This window comes from Gobius niger (assembly GCF_951799975.1).
Source record: "Gobius niger genome assembly, contig: SUPER_10_unloc_3, whole genome shotgun sequence".
Taxonomy (NCBI): Eukaryota; Metazoa; Chordata; class Actinopteri; order Gobiiformes; family Gobiidae; genus Gobius; species Gobius niger.
In genome coordinates, this window is record NW_027639330.1 from 6,380 (window position 1) to 20,155 (window position 13,776).

General features: G+C 42.1%; 1 protein-coding gene across 1 annotated transcript; it reads left to right on the forward strand.

The window, feature by feature from the left end:
* Positions 1–1,355: 1,355 nt before the first annotated feature.
* On the forward strand, positions 1,356–4,705 carry LOC306969794 (E3 ubiquitin-protein ligase TRIM35-like; the record flags this gene model as incomplete). The annotated part of the gene is made up of 3 exons (XM_079583023.1): positions 1,356–1,365; positions 2,005–2,446; positions 3,716–4,705. Exons 2-3 carry the CDS (start codon positions 2,015–2,017, stop codon positions 4,703–4,705), a joined length of 1,422 nt encoding a protein of 473 aa, XP_079439149.1. The 5' UTR covers positions 1,356–1,365; positions 2,005–2,014.
* Between the last annotated feature and the right edge of the window lie 9,071 nt (positions 4,706–13,776).

Genomic DNA, 13,776 nt, shown 5'->3' on the forward strand with positions numbered 1-13,776 from the left:
TGACCCAAAAAATAACCAAAAATGTGACAAAAAAGACAAAAAAGACAAAAAATGACAAAAAATAACAAAAAAAAAAAAAAAAATAAACACAAAAAAATGACAAAAAATGTGACAAAAATGTGACAAAAAAAGACCAAAAAAAGGCCAAAAAAGACCAAAAAATGACCCGAAACAAAGAAAAGAAAAAGAAAAAAATGACAAATAATGACAAAAAAAGAAAAAATGTGACAAAAAAAATACCAAAAAATGACCCAAAAAAAAGACAAAAAATGACAAAAATGTGAAAAAAAAAGATGTGAAAAAAATGTGACAAAAAAAGACAAAAACAATGACAAAAAATGACCCAAAAAATAACCAAAAATGTGACAAAAAAGACAAAAAATGACAAAAAATAACAAACAAAAAATAAAAAAATAAACACAAAAAAATGACAAAAAATGTGACAAAAATGTGACAAAAAAAGACCAAAAAAAGGCCAAAAAAGACCAAAAAATGACCCGAAACAAAGAAAAGAAAAAGAAAAAAATGACAAATAATGACAAAAAAAGAAAAAATGTGACAAAAAAATACCAAAAAATGACCCAAAAAAAAGACAAAAAATGACTAAAATGTGAAAAAAAACAAGTGAAAAAAAAGTGACAAAAAAGACAAAAAAATGACCCGAAAAAAAGAAGAAAAACAGAAAAAAAAATACAAAAATGTGACAAAAATGTGACAAAAAATGACAAAAAAAGACCAAAAAATGACTAAAAAAACAAAAAAAATACCAAAATGTGATAAAAATGTGACAAAGATCTCCTGTAAAGATCTCACAGAAAGAGTTTGTGTGAGATTCCACATAAAGGCTCTGACTCTGACGTGACTTTGCCTTTGTTTGTAGGTCCAGGAGTTCATCTCTAATGTTGTCGAAAACTGCACTGAAACTACGGAGGCCTGGAAGTGACATCAGACAAAACAAACATACATATATAGAATATTCTTTGAAGAAACAAAAAAATGTATATATATATTTTTTTAATTTTAATATTTTTTTACACCGTGAACGAGTTCATTATCACGGGGGAATGAGAAGAACCTTTTATTTTAACCTTGTTTACCCCGAGGCACTTTTTCACCCCTAAAAGAGTGTGTTTTGTCTGACGTCGCTCCCAGGGCTCCGTGGAAACAAAGCGCAGAGACAAGACCAACCTCAGAAGATCCGGTTTGAGTCACAGGAAACGCCTCGACTCAGAACAGGAAACAGAGACCGAGCTGCAGCAGAGGACGGAGAGAAGACTCTGCACTCGCTCTGAAGACTCTGAAGACTGTAGAGTGAAGACTGTAGAGTGAAGACTGTAGAGTGAAGTCTGCTGCGACTGGACTGAGGTGAGTCTGGAGCTTTAGCCGCTCAGTGAGAACAGGAAGTGAGATTGTGTTGTTTCGAGGCTCATGTTCCTCATGTTCCTCATGTTCCTCATGTTCCTCATGTTCCTCTTGTTCCTCATGTTCCTCCTGTTCCTCTTGTTCCTCCTGTTCCTCATGTTCCTCATGTTCCTCTTGTTCCTCATGTTCCTCATGTTCCTCTTGTTCCTCATGTTCCTCATGTTCCTCATGTTCCTCTGGACTTTGGAGCCTTTATACAAATGTGTTTTTCTTTCACAAATAGTACTTGAGTAAAGCTCAGAACCTCCATGACTAAATTGATTCCATCACTGACACATTTGTCTCTTACAAAACCTCTGGAGCAGATGTGGAACCTGTGCTCGTGGATTCTCGTCTGTTTCCGGTTTGTTTACGTCACTTTAGGATTGACTCTTCTCTGTTCACGTCCCGCTCTCTCAGGCTCTACAACTTTAGACATTTTTATTTCATTATTTATTCACAGATTTAGGAAAATTCAAAACAAAACCATCAGATTTAGGATTTATTTCCCTCTGAGTCTAAACTCTGTGTTTGTTTGTTTTTGTGGTTTGAGTTTCTTAGATTCTCGGTTCCATAAATGTTCTCCTCTGTCTGTGGCTTCAGGTGGATCATCATGGCGTCCAGACTGGAGCAGGACCTGAGCTGTCCCATCTGCTGTGAGCTCTTCAGAGATCCTGTGGTTCTGAGCTGCAGCCACAGCTTCTGTAAGGTCTGTTTGGAGAACTGGTGGAAGGACAAACCCCTGAAGACCTGTCCAGTCTGTAAGAGCAAGATCTCCATGGATCCATCACTGAGCCTCACCCTGAAGAACCTGGTGGAGACGTTCACAGAGGAGAGAAGACAAACATCTCCATCTCCAGCACAGCCTGAGTGCAGTCTTCACTCTGAGAAGCTGCGGCTCTTCTGTGAGGACCATCAGGACCTGGTCTGCCTGGTCTGCAGAGACTCCAGGACTCACAAAGACCACAGCTTCACACCCATCGAGGAGGCGGCTCAGGAGCTGAGAGAGCAGCTGAGGAGAGACCTCACACCTGTACAGGAGAACCTGAAGGTAAGAGACCTCACACCTGTACAGGAGAACCTGAAGGTAAGAGACCTCACACCTGTACAGGAGAACCTGAAGGTAAGAGACCTCACACCTGTACAGGAGAACCTGAAGGTAAGAGACCTCACACCTGTACAGGAGAACCTGAGGGTAAGAGACCTCACACCTGTACAGGAGAACCTGAAGGTAAGAGACCTCAAACCTGTACAGGAGAACCTGAGGGTAAGAGACCTCACACCTGTACAGGAGAACCTGAAGGTAAGAGACCTCAAACCTGTACAGGAGAACCTGAAGGTAAGAGACCTCACACCTGTACAGGAGAACCTGAAGGTAAGAGACCTCACACCTGTACAGGAGAACCTGAAGGTAAGAGACCTCACACCTGTACAGGAGAACCTGAAGGTAAGAGACCTCACACCTGTACAGGAGAACCTGAAGGTAAGAGACCTCACACCTGTACAGGAGAACCTGAAGGTAAGAGACCTCACACCTGTACAGGAGAACCTGAAGGTAAGAGACCTCACACCTGTAAAGGAGAACCTGAAGGTAAGAGACCTCACACCTGTACAGGAGAACCTGAAGGTAAGAGACCTCACACCTGTACAGGAGAACCTGAAGGTAAGAGACCTCACACCTGTAAAGGAGAACCTGAAGGTAAGAGACCTCACACCTGTACAGGAGAACCTGAAGGTAAGAGACCTCAAACCTGTACAGGAGAACCTGAGGGTAAGAGACCTCACACCTGTACAGGAGAACCTGAAGGTAAGAGACCTCACACCTGTACAGGAGAACCTGAAGGTAAGAGACCTCACACCTGTACAGGAGAACCTGAGGGTAAGAGACCTCACACCTGTAAAGGAGAACCTGAAGGTTAGAGACCTCACACCTGTACAGGAGAACCTGAAGGTAAGAGACCTCACACCTGTACAGGAGAACCTGAAGGTAACTAACTCTAACTCTCTCTGATGTTTCTCCTCAGGTCCTGGTTCTTTCTAACTCTCTCTGATGTTTCTCCTCAGGTCCTGGTTCTTTCTAACTCTCTCTGATGTTTCTCCTCAGGTCCTGGTTCTTTCTAACTCTCTCTGATGTTTCTCCTCAGGTCCTGGTTCTTTCTAACTCTCTCTGATGTTTCTCCTCAGGTCCTGGTTCTTTCTAACTCTCTCTGATGTTTCTCCTCAGGTCCTGGTTCTTTCTAACTCTCTCTGATGTTTCTCCTCAGGTCCTGGTTCTTTCTAACTCTCTCTGATGTTTCTCCTCAGGTCCTGGTTCTTTCTAACTCTCTCTGATGTTTCTCCTCAGGTCCTGGCTCGGAGCAGAGCACAGTTGGAGTCTTCAGAGGCTCATATCACGGCCCAGGCCCGACGCGCTCAGACACAGATCAGAGCTCAGTTTGAGAAGCTGCACCAGTTCCTGAGGGAGGAGGAAGAGTCCAGGATGAAGGCTCTGAGGGAGGAAGAGGAGCAGAAGACTCAGAGGATGAAGGACATGATGGCGGCCGTGAGCAGAGACATGGAGGCCGTGTCCCAGAGCGTCTCAGAGACAGAGGAGCTGCTGAGAGCAGCAGACGCCTCCTTCCTGCTCCAGTACAAGACTGCAGCAAAGAGGCTGCAGCAGCGCCCCCTGGTGGAGGACATGGGACCAGGAGCTCTGATAGACCAGGCCAAACATCTGGGCAACCTGGGCTTCAACATCTGGAGGAACATGAAGAGCCTGGTGCAGTTCTACCCTGTGATTCTGGATCCAAACACTGCAGGACCTCGTATGATCCTGTCTGAAGATCTGAGCTCAGTGAGAGGAGGAAGAGAAGAACAGGAGGTCCCACAGAATCCAGAGAGAAGAGAATATAACGAGGTACTTGGATCTGAGAGGTTTGTCTCAGGGACTCACAGCTGGGACGTGGAGGTCGGGGAGAATCAGCGCTGGTATGTGGGTGTGACAGAGTTTGTTCAAGGAAGAGACGTCACTGAGGAGAGAGAGTGGTACATAGAGTTCTATGATGGTGATTACTCAGCCTGTTCTCCCTCAGACGATAAACCTCTGTCAGTGGAGAAGCTGCAGAGAGTCCGAGTGAAGCTGGACTTTGGCTCAAAAACACTGACCTTCACTGACCCCGACACAAACACAGACCACACAGTCACAGGGTTCATCTCTGAGGGACTGACTCCATATTTACACACATCTCAGGATGTTCCTCTGAAGATCTTACCGAGGAACATCACTGTGACAGTAGAACCTACAGCTCTGTGTTTCTCTCCTTAACCCTCGTAGTTCCTTCACCTGATGACATCACGAGGTGGTGATCTGTCAGTGCTCAGATTGCCTCCAGATGATGTAAAAGTACTTTGTATATTCTGGGTGATTTGGATCTGAGTGGATGAAACGTTGTTGTTCTGTTCATTCTGTGACTTCTGTAATTACTGAAACCACTTCAATAAAAAACAACTTTCCATCAGCCACGTCTTTCATTTCCACCTTTTTAAAACCTTTACAGTTTCACTTCCTCGTTGGAAACTGTTGCCGTGACGACCGCGTTAAGTCAAAGCAAAGAAATGACAGAAAAAGAAGAGAGAAAACCAGAGAAGCAACAAAAACACAACAAAAAAAGCCACGCGAGTAAAGAAAACGTGACAAAAACACAAAACAAGAACAAACACTGACCTCTACTGGACACACTGAACCATTGCAGGAAAACTAAAGCAGGATCTTTCCTCACAGCGGAACATCAGGGTTTGAAATGCACCTACAATGTTAATCTCAGGCAAACACTTATGTTCCTCACGGTATATTTTCCTTGTGTTCCTTTACCCAAATCTAAAAGCTCTTTGACTGGAGTGTCACGCCTCCTTTAAAGCCGTACAATTGATACAAACAGATCTTTTTCCTCGAGTTTTATCACAGCTTTGACGTGTTTTTGTTGCTTTTTCGTCACTTTTTTCCCCCATTTCTTTTTTGTGGCTTTTTCGTCTGGTTTTCAGTCCCCCCCCCCCCCTGGTGGATAGTTTATGAACTGCAGGCAATATTAACCCCTTAACTCCCACCTGAACCGAGCACATTTTCTCCAGCTTTACCCCAATCCAAAAGCTTCAGGAAAAAAGGTGCGAAAATAGCGACAAAACTGAGACGAAAACAAGGATGAAAATGTGATAAAAGTGAGAAAACATTGACGAAAAATGGAGAAAAAATGGACGAAAAAGTGATGAGAATTTGACAAAAAGGCGAGTAATTTCACGAAAAAGTGACAGAAAAAATTTAAAAAAATTGACAGAAATTGACCAAAATTTGACAAAAAAGTGCAAAAAAAATGACGACAAATTGAGGAAAAAATGGACGAAAAGTGATAAAATTTTGACAAAAAAATGTGAATAATTTGATGAAAAAGTGACAAAAAATGTACAAAAAATGACAAAAAATGACAAAAATGGACCAAAATTTGACAAAAAAGTGCGAAAAATTTAACGAAAAATTGAGGAAAAAATTGACGAAAAAGTGATTAGAATTTGACCAAAAAATGACAAAAAGTCACAAAAATTTGACAAAAATGATGAAAAAAAATCTGACGTGAGGAAAAAGATCCATTTAGTTTTGTAGGTCTTTCAAATGAGGCGTTACACTGGCCTACAGGGTTTGGGTAAAGTTGAACTGGAGAAAACGCTCTCGGTTCAGGCGGGAGTTAAGAGGTTTTATGCACAGAAAAAGTATTTTGGGGGTACATTTTGTCCCTCAGCGCCCCCTAACTAAAACATCCTCCCACGGCTCTGCTCATTAGCAGCTTTCATGTTGCGATTTTTGGCCAAACTGGAGAAAATGTGCTAAAGGGGTTAAAAGGGCCTTAAAATAACACGTCGTTAAAGCTCAGTCTCGTTCTAGAAAAGCCTGAAACAGAATAATGACAGTGGGAGGAGAAAGTAAGTGCACCCTCTGGTCTAAACTGGTCACTAACTGTGTCTGAGCCTCATCAAAACCACAGGAAACATTAAACTAATAAAACCAAACATCCAAACGATCAGGAGGAATCTCGGATCAGTCAGATTCAGGGGTTCACTTACTTATTCCACGCTGTCCTGTGAGCGTTTACACTCTGTAAACGTTGATTTGTTTATGTTCTGGGATTAACACGGGGTTAATGAACATTTGTGACATTTTAGTCCTCGATAATTCATCCCTGCGTTTTACTAAACCACTCAGGTAATCCGCCAAACTCAGAAACAGCATCAATAATGGAGCGTTTGCAATGTGTATAAGTATAAAAGCTCAAATCCTTAAAGGGGCTGGATGCGAGTTTGTTTACTCACTACTGCCCCCTCAGGCCGTGTGTGTAACTAATTGTAGAGGCCGTTGTGGTGAACAGGTCTGAGCTCATTCTACACATGAGGACGTGGAGGAACATGTAGGGGAGGAAAGTACGTACCATTTTCAAACTCCGTATAGTCCCTTTAAAGCAAGGGTGCTGAGGGCGCTGCAGCAACCCCTGGTGGATCGTTTATGCATTACAGGCAATATTAACCTCTTAACTCCCGCCTGAACCGAGAGGATCTTTTTCCTCCTGTCATCAGATTTTTTTTCCATCATTTTTTTGTTGGGTATTCAACTCATTTTCTAAGTTTTTTGTCATTTTTTCGTCCATTTTTTGTCCGATTTTTATACATTTTTTGTCATTTTTTTAATCCGATTTTTATCAATTTTTTTGTCATTTTTCGTCACCTTTTTGTCACATTTCCATCATTGTTTTCGTCTCAGGCTTGTCTCTATTTTCACACCTTGTTTCCAGAAGCTTTTGGATTGGGGTAAAGCCAAACTGGAGAAAATGTGCTCGGTTCAGGTGGGAGTTAAGGGGTTAAATAAATAGGAAATAAGCAAAGAAATAGCGTTTTGGGGGGCAATCTTGTCTCTCAGCCCCCCCTAGGGCCGAAACAATTGTGTTGGCCCGCCAGAGGGTGGCTTACTTTTGCGCTGTGTGTGGTACTAACTCTCTTCCATTGATTCCTAATGGTAAATATGGATGCAGTGCAGTTTTTGGCCACCGGCATCAAATTGGGGGCGCTGTTTCACTGCTTTCACAGAGTTAAGGAAACTCTGTTGTGTCTCGGTGTTTCTCACAGAGCGTCGTAGCATCAACTTTCCCAGTTTTCCAACTTTTATTGCAAAGGTCGTTGAGAACAATAAAGTTTCATGTTAAAAACGGACAAATCAAAGAATTTATGCTGAACTGACACTTTCAAAATGATCTAATGTTGCATTTTCTTAAAGGTAAAGTCACTGCAGATACAGGTGTTGTTGTTTTACATTCTGCTCTATATATATCGCTACAATAGTGGATTTTGTTCGACTAAAACTAAGCCTTTGCCATAGTTTACATTTGTTTAAATATAGTATGTGATTTGCATAGATAGAATCAGATGCAAATGTATAGGCTATGTTTGCAGTTATACGTGTTTCATGCGTGTCATGGCCGTGTTTGGCCAAAGGCACTTTTTCATTTTGGCCTTGGAGATAAAAGGTTTAGGCACCGCTGCTTTAAAAACATTTATAAAACGTACCGTAAAAGCGACATGGGTTAAAGTGCTGTAGATGAATGTGCATGTAATCTGATTACTCCCTGTACCAAAGAGCGTGCCTGGGTTTTGCATTTAAATATTACTTCCCTGTGTATTTGTACATGTTTACATTTTTACTCATTGTCCTTCCACTGAGGTTTTTCACCTTCTTTTAAAACGGATGAAATGAAAACAAAAGGACATTTGATTGAGTGGAGCCCTGTGTGTACATCAGGTGTGGGAACCCGCCCAGTAAACGGAGAATAACCTGGCACACATTTAGTGACCAGTTTAGGCACAAATGTGTTGTTTTTCCTCCCACTGTATCTGCGAAACCTCCGGCCGTGGCAGAACTTCTGAGTCTCAGAGAGAAAAGATGAGAAACCTGTGTGTGATCGGAGTCATCGTGTTACATTAGGTTCATCCTCTCACAGCACCGGGTCTGTTTCTTTCACCCCCCTCCACACAGTCGCAGGGTTCATCTCTGAGGGACTGACTCCATATTTATTCACATCTGAGGACGTTCCTCTGAAGATCTTACCGAGGAACATCACTGTGACAGAGTAGAACCTACAGCTCTGTGTTTGTCAGTGAAAAAGAAACAATAAAAGGTGAATGTGTTTATTGTGATGTTCTTCTGTGTTTTACCTGCTTTATGAGCTTCATGATCCACATGTGCAGGAGGAACATCAGGTGTTCCATAGTGATGAGAAGAAGCAGCGGCATTCGATCTTGACGTATGTGGACGGTTAACAAGAGTCCGTTAGCATTAGCTTCAGTGTTTTTTTCCTGTTAAGTTAGCATCAGTTAGGATCTGTTAGCTTCAGTTAGCAATCAGTTAGCTTAAGTTAGCATCGGTTAGCTTCAGTTAGCATCAGCATCAGTTAGCTTCAGTTAGCATCAGTTAGCTTCAGTTAGCATCAGTTAGCATCAGTTAGCTTAAGTTAGCATCGGTTAGCTTCAGTTAGCATCAGTTAGCATCAGTTAACTTCAGTTAGCTTCAGTTAGCATCAGTTAGCATCAGTTAGCTTCAGTTAGCATCAGTTAGCTTCAGTTAGCATCAGCATCAGTTAGCATCAGTTAGCTTCAGTTAGCATCGGTTAGCCTCAGTTAGCATCAGTTAGCTTCAGTTAGCATCATTTCAGTTAGCATCAGTTAGCCTCAGTTAGCATCAGCTAGCATCAGTTAGCTTCAGTTAGCATCAGCATCAGTTAGCATCAGTTAGCTTCAGTTAGCATCAGTTAGCCTCAGTTAGCATCAATTAGCACCATTTCAGTTAGCTTCAGTTAGCATCAGTTAGCTTCAGTTGGCATTAGTTAGCATCATTTAGCATCAGCTAGCATCAGCTAGCATCAGCTAGCTTCAGTTAGCATTAGTTAGCATCATTTAGCATCACTTAGCTTCAGTTGGCATCAGATAGCTTCAGTTAGCTTCAGTTAGCATCAGTTAGCTTCAGTTAGCATCAGTTAGCTTCAGCTAGCATTAGTTAGCATCAGAAAGCTTCAGCTAGCATTAGTTAGCATCAGCTAGCTTCAGTTAGCATCAGTTAGCATCAGGTTTGGTGTTATTGTGGGGATGCTCCAAATTTGAGAAAGTAACCAGTGGTGGAAGAAGTACTCAATATTCTTACTTAAGTAAAAGTGCAGATACAGGACCAAAGCTGTACTTAAGTAATAGTAAAAGTATCTAATACAATTTGTACTTAAGTAAAAGTATGGATTATAAAATTTACTTTATCAGTACAAAGTAAAAGTATTTAAGAGAGTTAATTCGAACCAGGTCTAAAGGAGTAAACCATGAACTCAGGTCAAAAACAGGAACTAAACCTGGACTGAACCTGGACTGAACCTGGACTGAACCTGGACTCAACCTGGACTGAACCTGGACTGAACATGGACTGAACCTGGACGGAACCTGGACTGAACCTGGACTGAACATGGACTGAACCTGGACTGAACCTGGACTGAACCTGGACTGAACCTGGACTGAACCTGGACTGAACCTGGACGGAACCTGGACTGAACCTGGACTGAACCTGGACGGAACCTGGACTGAACCTGGACGGAACCTGGACTGAACCTGGACTGAACATGGACTGAACATGGACTGAACCTGGACGGAACCTGGACTGAACCTGGACTGAACCTGGACGGAACCTGGACTGAACCTGGACGGAACCTGGACTGAACCTGGACTGAACATGGACTGAACATGGACTGAACCTGGACTGAACCTGGACTGAACATGGACTGAACCTGGACTGAACATGGACTGAACATGGACTGAACCTGGACTGAACCTGGACTGAACATGGACTGAACCTGGACTGAACATGGACTGAACCTGGACTGAACCTGGACTGAACCTGGACTGAACCTGGACTGAACCTGGACTGAACCTGGACGGAACCTGGACTGAACCTGGACTGAACATGGACTGAACCTGGACTGAACCTGGACTGAACCTGGACTGAACCTGGACTGAACCTGGACTACACTGAAACAGGTCTAAACCAGGTCTAAAGGAGTAAACCACTAAACCAAGTCTAAACTGGAACTAAACCAATTCGAATAGAAAGGTCAGTTTGAAAATACTTTTACGTTTAACCCAATTTAAAAATGTAATGGAGTAAAAGTACAGATACAGCTCTAAATGTAGTGAAGTAAAAGTGACTTTCCACCATTGAAGAAAGTAAAGTTACACAATACTGATATTAGAGACATTATTATCAATCGATCTCCGTCCTTTAAGCCAGTGGTTCTCAACCTGGGGGTCGGGACCACCAAGGGGGTCGCGAGACAAATTTGGGGGGTCGCCAGATCATTTAGATAAAATATACATATTTTCATTAGCATATAACCTAACGTTTTATTGTAGCATGTGTTGCTATTTTACCAGAGGGCCATTATTTGATTGTAGTTTGATGAATTTCATTTCAGCCATTTGCTTTTTTCTTTGCTTTTTAAGAATTATGTCGGCTAATGTTCCTATTTCTCACAGTGTGACCCGGACGGGGGGTCACGAACCCCTTTACCTGTTATAATGGGGGTCGCGGCTCCAAAAAAGTTGAGAACCACTGCTTTAAGCCACATGTTTGTGATTCCTCAGAAACAGCTGGAGGAAACATCTGGACTCTGGTGTTTCTGGAGTCTCACCTTAAGTCTCTCCCTTCACTGTCGGCTTTATTCTGGAACTCTTTCATCCTGTGACAGGGCGGTAAAAAAATATGTTGACAAAAAAATTATGAAAAAATGACAAAAAATGACAAAAAAAATGACAAAAATGTGACAAAAAATGACAAAAATTTGATAAAAATGTGATAAAAATAAAAAAAAAAATGGACAAAAATGTGACAAAAAAATGAGTTGAATACCCAACAAAAGAATGATGGAAAAACAATGTGATGACGTGAGGAAAAAGATCCTCTCGGTTCAGGCGGGAGTTAAGAGGTTAAGAACCACAGCTGAGTCACTGGACACGCCCCCTCCAGAACAGGAAACAGGAAAAAGGACTCTGCTCTCTCCACAACACTCTGTAGACTCTGAAGACTCTGAAGACTCTGTAGAGAAGACTGGAGAGGCGGCGACTGGACTGAGGTGAGTCCAGAGTGTGTTTGAATGAAGCTGGAACAGGGAAGGGCATGTGAGGCAGAACAGCTCACGTCAGAGTAAAGTTACTTTGAAATCAGTAAAAAGTAAAGTGAAATAAATCCTGTGAGTAACTGTTTAAAGTGTGACTTGTGTTCCAGTCGTGAAAACAAACAAAACTTGTATAAAGTGAAAATCTTAATATTACAAAGAAAATACAGTAAAAACGTATTTAAGATAAATATTTCTGAAATAAAGGACGAGACATAAACTTCATTGATTAAAGATCGACATGAAGCTGTAACTTTAACTTTCACTCACAGTGAACTTTTACTCAGTCATGAACTGAATACTGGAATAAGGACAGTCTAACAACAACAACAACAACAACAACAACAACAACAACTTAGTATAAGTCCGTAGGAGTCTAAAACTGTGGCTTTTGTGAATAAAGGGGGAAATTTTGACAAAAATTGACGAATTTCAGGAGAAGCTCTGAGTCCAACATGCTGCCAGGCAAAGAACCCCCACCTGAACCCCACCTGAACCCCCACCTGAACCCCCCTAGGGACCTCTGATGCTAACTATCATAGCCACTTTAGCATAGGGACCTCTGATGCTAACTATCATAGCCACTTTAGCATAGGGACCTCTGGTGCTAACTATCATAGCCACTTTAGCATAGGGACCTCTGGTGCTAACTATCATAACCACTTTAGCATAGGGACCTCTGATGCTAACTATCATAGCCACTTTAGCATAGGGACCTCTGGTGCTAACTATCATAACCACTTTAGCATAGGGACCTCTGATGCTAACTATCATAGCCACTTTAGCATAGGGACCTCTGATGCTAACTATCATAGCCACTTTAGCATAGGGACCTCTGATGCTAACTATCATAACCACTTTAGCATAGGGACCTCTGGTGCTAACTATCATAGCCACTTTAGCATAGGGACCTCTGGTGCTAACTATCATAGTCACTTTAGCATAGGGACCTCTGATGCTAACTATCATAGCCACTTTAGCATAGGGACCTCTGATGCTAACTATCATAGCCACTTTAGCATAGGGACCTCTGATGCTAACTATCATAGCCACTTTAGCATAGGGACCTCTGATGCTAACTATCACAGCCACTTTAGCATAGGGACCTCTGGTGCTAACTATCATAGCCACTTTAGCATAGGGACCTCTGATGCTAACTATCATAGCCACTTTAGCATAGGGACCTCTGATGCTAACTATCATAGCCACTTTAGCATAGAGACCTCTGATGCTAACTATCATAACCACTTTAGCATAGGGACCTCTGATGCTAACTATCATAACCACTTTAGCATAGGGACCTCTGATGCTAACTATCATAACCACTTTAGCATAGGGACCTCTGATGCTAACTATCATAACCACTTTAGCATAGGGACCTCTGGTGCTAACTATCATAGCCTCTTTAGCATAGGGACCTCTGATGCTAACTATCATAGCCACTTTAGCATAGAGACCTCTGATGCTAACTATCATAACCACTTTAGCATAGGGACCTCTGATGCTAACTATCATAGCCACTTTAGCATAGGGACCTCTGATGCTAACTATCATAGCCACTTTAGCATAGGGACCTCTGATGCTAACTATCATAGCCACTTTAGCATAGGGACCTCTGATGCTAACTATCATAGCCACTTTAGCATAGGGACCTCTGATGCTAACTATCACAGCCACTTTAGCATAGGGACCTCTGGTGCTAACTATCATAGCCACTTTAGCATAGGGACCTCTGATGCTAACTATCATAGCCACTTTAGCATAGGGACCTCTGATGCTAACTATCATAGCCACTTTAGCATAGAGACCTCTGATGCTAACTATCATAACCACTTTAGCATAGGGACCTCTGATGCTAACTATCATAACCACTTTAGCATAGGGACCTCTGATGCTAACTATCATAACCACTTTAGCATAGGGACCTCTGATGCTAACTATCATAACCACTTTAGCATAGGGACCTCTGGTGCTAACTATCATAGCCTCTTTAGCATAGGGACCTCTGATGCTAACTATCATAGCCACTTTAGCATAGAGACCTCTGATGCTAACTATCATAGCCTCTTTAGCATAGGGACCTCTGATGCTAACTATCATAGCCTCTTTAGCATAGGGACCTCTGATGCTAACTATCATAACCACTTTAGCATAGGGA